The following is a 10,349-nucleotide window of genomic DNA, read 5'->3' on the forward strand; positions in this document are numbered from 1 at the left end:
TAATAATAAATAAATAAATAAATAAAAACTTTTATTTTTATTTTTTTTTTAAATTTTTTATTTATTTATGATAGTCACACACAGAGAGAAAGAGAGGCAGAGACACAGGCAGAGGGAGAAGCAGGCTCCATGCACCGGGAGCCCGACGTGGGATTCGATCCGGGGTCTCCAGGATTGCACCCTGGGCCAAAGGCAGGTGCTAAACCACTGCGCCACCCAGGGATCCCAAATAAAAACTTTTAAAAAAATATGTGTATATGTGTGTATACACAGCTATAACAGAAATACCAAAGCATCCCATTTTTGAGCAATTATTCTACCTCCTATAAGTATAAACTAAAATCTTGAAGCCTCTGCTACACTACATTTTTTATATATAAACATTATTCTGTGAATTTTTACTGAATTTGTAAAAGCTATCTATGAAAGAATATGACATTATTGCTTTCTATTCACATTTTAAAATAACTTCCAGAATGGTTTATGCCAATTGACACTCTTTTCATCATATTCTCATTGGCAATAGAAATTATAATTTCTAGAATATTTGTCAATAAGATACCATTGTTTAATTTCCATTTCTATGTTTACTATTGAGTATTTTGCATTTATTTATTAACTAGCTATATTTTTTCTTTGTGAAATAGCCATGTTTTCTTCTTTATAGTAATTTCATATTAATGCACTAGAGATTTCTCTTAATAATCTTTAGAAACACTTTTTAAAAAGGGGCACGGTGCCTCAGCTGGTTGAGTGGCTGATTCTTGATTTCTGCTCAGGTCATGATGGCAGGGTCATGAGATCAAGCCCCACATGGAGCCCCACATGAAGCCCCGCACTGAGCCCTGCTTCAGGCTCTGCACTCAGTGCAGAGTCTGCTTGTCCCTCTGTCTCTGCTCCACCCCTACTCAGGCTCTCTGTCTTTCTAATAAATAAAATCTTTTAAAAAAAGAAATACTTTAAAAAAAAGTTTTTAATTAGTTCTTTCATAATTTTAGGCAATGATTTTGCCAATTTATATGCCATAAGACATTGTAAAAATGTTACATTTTCAAAAACAAAAAAGCAAGGTGAGGAAAAATATACAATATAAATCACTTATCTTTAAAAAGTAGGAGAAAAAATAGGAAACTATCTAGAAGACTAAAAAAGAATCTGAGAAGAATTGTTATACTTTTTGATGTTTGAACAAAATGAATGTATTATATATTCAAAGTTTTTAAACTAATGTACTTACTCCTACAAGAATCTCCTCTCAGGCTGACCAGTGTCAGCCATGACAGCAAACTGGAGAGTGGGAAGGTAACACCAGGGCCATTAACTTGGTTTTATCTACATTCCCTGTGGAATGTCACAAAAAAGTCTAACGTTTCCTTTTCCCTGAGGTAATTCCAAGACTACCCCCAAGGATTCCCTGTGCCCTGGTACTCCTGCCCATATGTGGTCAACTTCCATATTATATCAAGATTGGTCTGTGTGATGAATAGTATACAAGACTCCAGCTAGGCTGCAGCTTCTTCCTTGCTTTCTTGGATCACTTCTCCTGCCAGAAGCCAACTGACATGACAGGAGGAGCATGTAACAAGGAACTGAGGCCTCCTGCTAACAGCCATGTAAGGTTTAGAGGTTGACTGTCTTAGTCTATTGAATGAAACAAAATACACAGACTGGGTAGCTTATAAACAAGAGAAATTTGTGGAGGGGGTTGGGGGATGGGGTAACTGGGTGATGAACATTAATCACTGGGTCAGTGATGAATCACTGACCTCTATCTCTGAAACCAATAATACATTAAATGAATTAATTAATTGAATTTATTCAATTAATTGAACTTAAATAAAAATTAAAAATAAAATAAAATAAAATTTATTTTTATTTATTTATTAAAGATTTTATTTATTTATTCATGAGCGACACAGAGAGAGAGGCAAAGACATAGGCAGAAGGAGAAGTGGGCTTCCTGCGGGGAGCCCGATGTGGGACTTGATCCCAGGACTCGGGGATCACGCCCTGAGCCAAAGGCAGATGCTCAACCACTGAGCCACTCAGGCGTCCCAGATGAAATTTTTTTTTTTTTTCACTGTGGCATCCAGTTTCTATTCACAAAGAAAAAGCTCCAGTCCATCTTTTAATTTTTTTGAAAAATTCCTGACATTACAGAACTAAACTGAAATGTATTAATATTCCACTCTTATATTTCCATGACAAACAGAAAAATTCATGAGCCAAAAAAAAAGGGGGGAGAAGCTTATAAAACTAAATATGGATCTCAGCATTAACAGCTGAACAGAGAAAGAAATTAAAACGCTTTAATTAAAAAATCACGAGTGGATGATAAAGTGTGTAGAAACTGAAAATTTACAAACTATTTAAAACCTGGAATCGCTGACTGTTCAGAAACTACACAGATGGATCATGGGTGGTGGTGAACAGCAGAAAGGGATTATGGATGAATCTGCATTGTTCTAGCTGCTCCCCATGCCACCCGTCTCCGAGGAAAGCCTGACATTGATTAGATACTGAGCCAGGCTAATGCTGGCAGCAGATCCAGTGATGGTAACCTGCCTATCAGTAGATCCTTCCACTGGGTTCGCAATTTTGATCTGCGCCCCAGACATCTGACGGATCTCATTGATTTTGGCGCCTTGACGCCCGATTATGCAGCCAATCAAATCGTTTGGAATGGTGAGTTCATGAGAAGTAGTCTGAGCAGATGCATCCAAACCTGCCCAATAGCCTTTCACCTCTGGAGAGCTGGATTCAATGCCACTGAATCCGGTGTTGCCATGCGTCATGGGAAAATGAGACTGTTGCATTGCCAACTGGTGCAGCTTGGTCAAATCTGGCTGTGGAATGGCATACTGTCCTTGAATGGTACAGGCCTCTAGAGGTGGTCCCTCCAGGTCAGGGTTGAGGCACATGGACGGGGTGGTGTGGGGAAAGCTCGCACTGTCGCTGCCTGTGCTGTACCTGTCCTGACCACCTGCAAAGATGACTGGAGAACTGGACGGCTTGGGCCGGTACGGGATGGTCACGCCCTTCGAGGGGGGACTGGGAGAGAGTCTCCAACATGACCACGCAGATCTGTTTCACACACTCAATGATGGATTGCGGAATGCCAGCAATAGTGATGGCCCGCTCAGTTGAGTTGGGGAGCATATCCCCTGCCACCTGGACCTGAGCCCCTGTACTCTCTCGTATTTCCTTGATCTTGCAACCACCTTTCCCAATGAGAGAGCCGCACTGACTAGCAGGGACCACCAGCCTCAGGGTAACTGGGGGTCTACTGGCAGCTGTGCTATTGGTCATAGAGCTGCTGATGACCTCTTCCAGTTTGTCAATGATCATAGCGAAGGCTTTGAAGATGGCGTTAGTGGGTCCAGCCAAAGTGATAATTCTCTCAGGACAATTCCCTTCTGAGATGTTGATACCTGCACCACTCTCCTCACGCATCTTCTTAACTGATTCTCCTTTCTTTCCGATGATACTGCCAACTTCCTTTCCATGCATAAGTAGCCGGATGGTGAGAGTGACATTTAATCCACCTTCAATCACACCGGTGTCCATGTCGAGCAGTGTTCCGGGGAGCTGGACTTTGAGTGGTCAAGTCTTTGGTCACTGGTGGGGGTGAAAGCCAAAAACTGCAGGCGCGAGGCGACTGAGGGGAAAAGGGGAGCGGGCGGGAAGGGGAAGGGCGGGAGGCCGGGGGCGGAACAATAGGGGCGGGCGGGAAGGCGAGGGGGGCCCCGCGGGCGGGCGGAGGAGGAAGGGGGGGGGGGTGGAGGAGGAGGAGGAGGAAGGGGGAAGAGACCCCGGGGCGGGTGGAGGGCGGCGGAGGGCGGGCAGGCGGGAGAGGGCGCAGGCTGCGGCTGCTCCTGCCGCTGCCTCTGCTGGTCTCTGAAATTTTTTTAAAAAGAGAAATTTACTGCTCACAGTTCTGGAGGCTGGAAGTTCAAGAACAGAGTGTCAACACAGAAAGGCGAGGGACCTCTTCCAGGTCACAGATTCTTGTATCTTCACATGGTGGAAAGGGCTAGGGAGCTTTGTGGGATCTTTTTTATAAAAACACTAATCTCACTCAAAAAGGTTGTACCCTCATGACCTAATTACTTCCCAAAGGCCCCATCTACTAATACCAACACTTTGGGGGCTTAGGATTTCAACATGAATTTGGAGGGACCAAAATATTCAGACCTAGCTCCAGTTAAGCCTTCAGATGCTGGAGCTCCAGCCAACATCTTAACTGCAACGTAAGAAAAGAAGCTGAGCCAGAGCCACTCTGCTAAGCAGATTTCAAATTCTTGACTCTTGAAAAAATATTTTAAACTGGTAAGTTTGCACTGATATTTTATATAATATAACCATAGATAATTAATGGAGATTTTGGCACCTGGAAGGGGAATGCTGCCATAACAAATATATGAAATATGGCTTTGAAACTGGGCAGTGCGCAGAAGCTGGAAGGACTTTGAGGAGAGTATTAGTACAAGACTTAGTGTTAAAAAAAAAACAAAACTGAACCTTGAGAACACTCTAGTATGGTTTAAAAGTGAAGAACATGCTATTAAAAATTTGAGAAAGAGGTTATGTAGTGGCAGAAAGTTGGTAACACCATCACTGTCACTTATATGAAATGTGGAAAATGTACCTAACTGTGTCACCTAGCTAAGGACATTTCCAGCCAGAGAGCTTAATGTACGGCTTGGTGCCTTCTTGTTGTATATAGTACAATATGAAGGGAAATTAAAAAGTTAAGGGAAGGGCTACTAAAACAGGAGCCAGAATTTGCAGGTTTTGTCAATTTTCAGTCTCTTAGATGGCAAAAGATACTGAAATTAATGGCTACCAAGCAAGTAGCCTACCCAGGGCACTGAATAAATGAGGTCTAAAGATGAGAGTATGACTGTAAAATTCTCTAAGGCCCAGAAAGCTAAAAGGTGATGCATCCGGTGAGGCCAGGGCATCTAAAGATCATGTCAATCACACAATAAGGCTTCTATTAACCTTAAGGGTGTTGTCCCGCAGCTATCTCAGCATGAAACCAACCAAGATGGAGTAGGTCTTACCTTGAACACTGTGTGGTTGTAGCTTCAGAGTGGACTCCTTTGGTTTGAACACCAATAAGATGAACAGGAGACACACGAAGTTTTTAAGAGAATATATTTGAAGAAATGTCTCTAGCTTGCACTGGAAGGGCCAGAGAGTGAAAAGAGAACTTTGGACTTCTACCTGCTATGAGCAGGAAGGGGGCTGAGCAAACGATTCAGTTAAACCAAGTACTGCCTTTCATATAAAGAGAAGTATGTCACTGTGGGGAATCAAGAGTACTGAGATCAAAGCCGAGACCAAGGCCTTGAGTCCTAATCAATGAACTGCCAACATGTACCTAGTGGGATTTCAGAATTGCTACTGACAAGTGATTCCCCTCTCCCCTTCCCCTTTTTGAACATGGCTGTGTCTATGAAGGTTGTCCTATGCCTGTCCCACCGGTGTTGGGTGGGGATGTAGGTGGGCAGATAACACATCTCTTTTGTTCACAGGTCTTAAGATCTAGAAGAACTGTACTTGAGATACTGCACATAAGGAATACCATTCTAGGACCCAATCTACATCTAGACCTGATTTAGATGATGAGATTCAGGAGGTGAATGTATTTTGCATATAGGAGGTATGTAATAAATAATGTGGCCCAAGTATAAAACCTGGTAATTTAAATTTATGCCCATAAATTTTTCCCTTCAAAGGTGGAACCTAATTACCCACCCCTTGGTATTTGGGTTGGAGTTGTGGCTCACTTCTAATGAATAGAATATTGTAGAAAAAACGAGTAAAGTAAAGCATCTGAGGTTAGGTCATAAATGACAGTGCAGCCTCCTTGCTTACTCCCTGGAATACTTGTTGCCTAGAAGCCCGCTAGGCATGTCCTGAGAACACTTAGGTAACCAAGTAGAGAAGCTCATATGGAGGAACTGAGGCTTTCTCCCAACAGAGAGCAAGGAACCAGAGTTTCCTGTCAATAGCCACGTGAGTGAGCCTTCCTGGAAGCAAATCCTTCAGCCTGTCAGGCTTTCAGATGACTGTACCACATGGAACTCAGACACAACAGTGCAACACAACTGGATTCCCAATTCCAGGAGAGAATTATCCCCAATGGGAGATAATATTTTTTTTAAGCTGTTAAATTTTGCAGTAATTTGTTATACAGCAAAAGATAACATACTCCCACCTTGGGCTCTGCCTTTAGTACAGTGGCTCTGCCTATTTAGTCCAGTTTCAACAAGAATCCTGCTGGGTCAGTTTAGAGAAAACTCCCCACCCTTGATATCTAACCACCCTTGATATCTGATCAAATTCCTTATTCTCTACCTTTGATGTCATGAATAATTTTTAACATTTTGTTGTTATTAGGAATTTCTTTCAAATGAGTATTCTCATACTTTTACCTTTTATACTGTTCCCATGTTGGGGGGTCATATTTCTAGAATTAAAAGTTTATATTTTTTATCAGAGAATTTTCTAATAACCCATGCAGTAATTTGAAAAGGACGTGTGTATATAAAGACACCATTTGGATATACCCACACACAGTGTATACCCTCAAGGCTCCAAGGAAAATTTAATCACAATAAAGTCAGACTAAAACATTCAGCCTGCAAATTTTCCTTCCTTTGGGATTAACTTACCAAAAAAGTATGTAGAATGAAAACTTCAATGAAAATGAAAATATGCATCAAAACATTTTGGATTCAAAGCTGTAAACAAGGGTAGGCAACGTTTAAATCCTTTATCAAGAAAAAAAGTAAAGCCTTTAAAATAAAAGGTCTTTATGAAAAAAAACAATCCTAAAGAAAGTAGAGGCATAAAATGAATCAAGGCAAAAATAGAGAAAACAAAATTAGTTGGGACAATAAATCAAAGGTTGCTCCCTGAAAAAAGGAAATCAGGAAAATTGATAAACCTGGCAAATCCAATGAAAGGAAAAAGAAATACATTTCAAAATTAGAAATGAGAAAAGGAATGAGATTCTGAGTAGAGGATAATATTCAACCCCAACTGGAAATATTATTTCAGGAAAGGAAGGTTTCTAATAGAAAAGTTATGAATCAGGCTGAGCATAACCTTAGAAACCTAAAGAAAATATAAATGATTGTCTCAACAGATGTTGTAAATTATCCAATAAAACTAAGCAATTTTTTTTAAAAAAAATCCTAAAGGCAGAAATCATTAAGCAATATGAGCATTACCTTTAACGGTAAAGCATTTCCCACTAAAACCAAGAACAGCAAAACTCATTTACATCTCACTGTTTTTGAAGTTCTGGCCAATGCAATATGATTAAAAATAAACACAACTGGCAGGAAGGCAAGGAGTCTGCACAGTGGTACCAAATAAAAATTAACTTAAACTTTACTGGTTAAAAGATAATAAAATGAAAACATTTTTTTCCAAAAAACATTTTATTACTACAATTGCTATTTTACTTACACTTTTTGGCAACATTAACAAAATAATAAATTTTATCTGAAAACAAGCAAGCAAAATAGACATGGAAATTCACAAAGGGCAATAACAAAATAGTAATCTTGACAGATATTCAATATATTTGTAAACAAAACAAAGTGACATTGCCTTAAAAAAATATAGAGGTATCAATAGAAAAACAGAGAAAGCTCCTGAAAGAACTCAACTCACTATACTCAGTTTCTTTTGGTTACAGGCACAGAAATTGACTCAAGCTAGCCCAATTCTAAGAGAAGCAAAGCTTTTAATGATTATCTCTTCCTAGCTTTTTGTGAAAACCTAGGAAATTTAACCGGATTGGAGAGGAAAAAAGGAGTGGGGAGGCTTAAAGTGCCTTTAAAAGGGGGAGGAGTAAAAAAGTGGGGGAGATTCATTGTCAGTATCTTTTAAGAACATTGGTGAAGCTCAATAAACCAAAGGAAGTGTCAAACAATTAAGCGAGGTAGCAAGCCATGCAGGCCTAGGAGAAAAGCATTCTAAGAGAAGAGCAGTTACAGAGTCTTTGGAACAGGAAATGTGATTTGCTTAAAGAAAAGCAAGGCCAATGTGTCAAAAATAGTGCACCAGTTGGGAAAATGGTAGAGTAGCATGGCAGAGAATGGAAAAGCAAGAGGAGGTAGATAGGGACCTTATCACCAGAATCTGTAGTTGGCAATAAATAATTTGTATTCCTTAGGGTCATACTATAGTTAAATAGCAAATAACAGTTAACAGTGTTGATAATAGCAAGCAACCACAAAAAGAACTAAAATACTTCATATTTTTACTGTTTTGTAAAACAGAATTTCTGTTATAGGAACAAAGTAAGGGAGATAAGTATGCAAAAGTCTGCACATCTATCTATACACAGATTTCCACCTGAGACTAAAACAAGTGTGCACATACACATACACACACACACACACACACACACACACTGATTCACACAAATGCACACACACACTCTCTCTCCACCTAAAGAAATAGGTTCAGGCTAAAATATTAAAATATTAACAAAGTGCCTTGGCCCAAGCAAATTAAATAAAAAAGCCTAGTAAAATGTTCAAAGTGCAAATCAGTCAAGCATTGAGCAAATAAATACAACAGAATCTACACTCAAGAAATTCTTTAAAGTATGAACAATACACTCACAACTACTTTGTTATCTGTCCTTCCCAATTCTAGAAGGGATGCTAAGCTGCTGATGACTATCACTTCCCAGTTTTCTGTGAAAGCTCAGGGAATTGAACAAAATCGAAGACGGAAGAAAGAAGTGGGGAGACAGAAGATGCCTTTAAAGAGGAGGAGAAAGCGAGGGAAAATAGTAGACATCTCTCCTTGCTCAGGTCTATAGGTAGCATCCCAGGTTCCTTATGTACAGAGGCTTCTAGATACTTGAATCAAGGTGGAGAAAGAAGGGATGGCACTAGAAAATACCCAGGGAGATTCAATCCTGGGAATCCACAGAGGCAGCCAAGGGTGATGTTCAGGAACCAATACTCAGAGGGCACTCTAGTAATGTGAGTTCTTGGAAATAGCAAGGGGAAAAGATGCCCCCACGTATAGCTAAGAATTAGACAGCTGGATAAATTAGATAACTCTAAGACCTAATACCTAATGAAATAAATGGGGCGTTTCTTTCACATCAGAGTGTGTCAAGGAAAACCTAAACTCAACTAGTTTGATGAGGGAAACTATACACACAACAGAGAGTTAACATAACTGTTAACTGTAATACTTTCATGTCCAAAGCAAGATATGAAATTGAAAATTTCACATGTTCAACTGCGCTAACTGTACATGGAAAAATATAAGGAAAAGCCCTATAATGGGCTTAATTTTACTCAGTCACCATGGGCTGCTTTTATACACTGTACCTACTATTTTTGGACAACCCCCATTCCAGCTTAGCAATAAGAGAGCTAAATTTAGCCCAGTCCTTGAACTGGATAGATACCATTTGTTTGGCCCTTTTCAGTTTAAACTATGGGTCTAGTGCAGTTCAAAGTATGGATGTCAAAGCTTCTTTCTCTTGAGAAATTTTACTTGCCTTACTACTGTGGCTGAGAGGTATATGGCTAGTTCATTCTGACCAAAAGCCAGCCAGAAGGGAGAGGGAAGTGAACAAGCTGAATTCCTCTTTGGATCACTCAACAGGAGGTCCACTGGCACTAAGCCCCATTCTAGTCATTACCCCTGCCTTTCCAGCTGAAGCCAATGATACAGTGATTGTTTCATGTCTGCAAGGGTCCCTTGCCAAATACAGGCATTTTATTTTAATGGTTTTGCTTCTTTGGATGTTCTTGTGCTAGGAAAAGACACTTTGAGACACTGTTCCCTCTGCCTTGGCTCCGAGACTAGAGTGAACGTGTGTATGTGTGTGTATTTGTGCGTGTGCACCTTAAACCAAGATAAGAAGCCACTGCTCTCTACTGATTAACCTCCCAGTTTCTGGTGCCCATTCATGCCACACTTTGTCCCTCAACTTCTCCACACTCAGGCTCTCAGAGTCAGATTACTTTAGACCATCACAAGACACTTCTGAGTTCAGCAGCTCAGCTCAAATGGGATGGTGATGTAACAAAGCCATTCCAGTCTGACTGTAGTTAATATTGAAATCTTCAAGGCATGGACAAAGTTGAAGAGCATATTAAGTACTTAAAAAACTCTACAGATTCTATATACAGAACTTAAGAGCTTTCAAACATACAAGAAACATGAACTATCAAAATAAATAGGTTTCCACTTTTTTCTCTCTTACATACATATATACACAAAACACCTTTGATGTATTAAGCCAGATACAATTACATGAAAAACAGGTAACAAATTTTTAAATAACATCAAAA

At 39.9% G+C, this 10,349-nt stretch overlaps 2 protein-coding genes and 1 gene segment (V, D, J or C); 2 read left to right on the forward strand and 1 right to left on the reverse strand.

Annotated features, from left to right (window-relative positions):
* Positions 1 to 10,349, forward strand: part of LOC119869150 (immunoglobulin lambda-1 light chain-like) — a 1,083,218-nt gene that overhangs the window by 573,988 nt on the left and 498,881 nt on the right. The window lies entirely within an intron of this gene.
* LOC119866215 overlaps positions 1 to 10,349 on the forward strand; it is a 743,285-nt gene that overhangs the window by 275,039 nt on the left and 457,897 nt on the right.
* On the reverse strand, positions 2,298 to 3,880 carry LOC100856028 (poly(rC)-binding protein 2-like). Its single transcript, XM_038575761.1, is given in 3 exon segments — positions 2,298 to 2,725; positions 2,768 to 3,053; positions 3,055 to 3,880. Coding segments are annotated over 3 exon segments (1,059 nt in total). The 5' UTR covers positions 3,568 to 3,880; the 3' UTR covers positions 2,298 to 2,465.

The sequence above is a fragment of the Canis lupus genome, chromosome 26 (genome assembly GCF_011100685.1).
Source record: "Canis lupus familiaris isolate Mischka breed German Shepherd chromosome 26, alternate assembly UU_Cfam_GSD_1.0, whole genome shotgun sequence".
In the NCBI taxonomy this organism is placed as follows: Eukaryota; Metazoa; Chordata; class Mammalia; order Carnivora; family Canidae; genus Canis; species Canis lupus.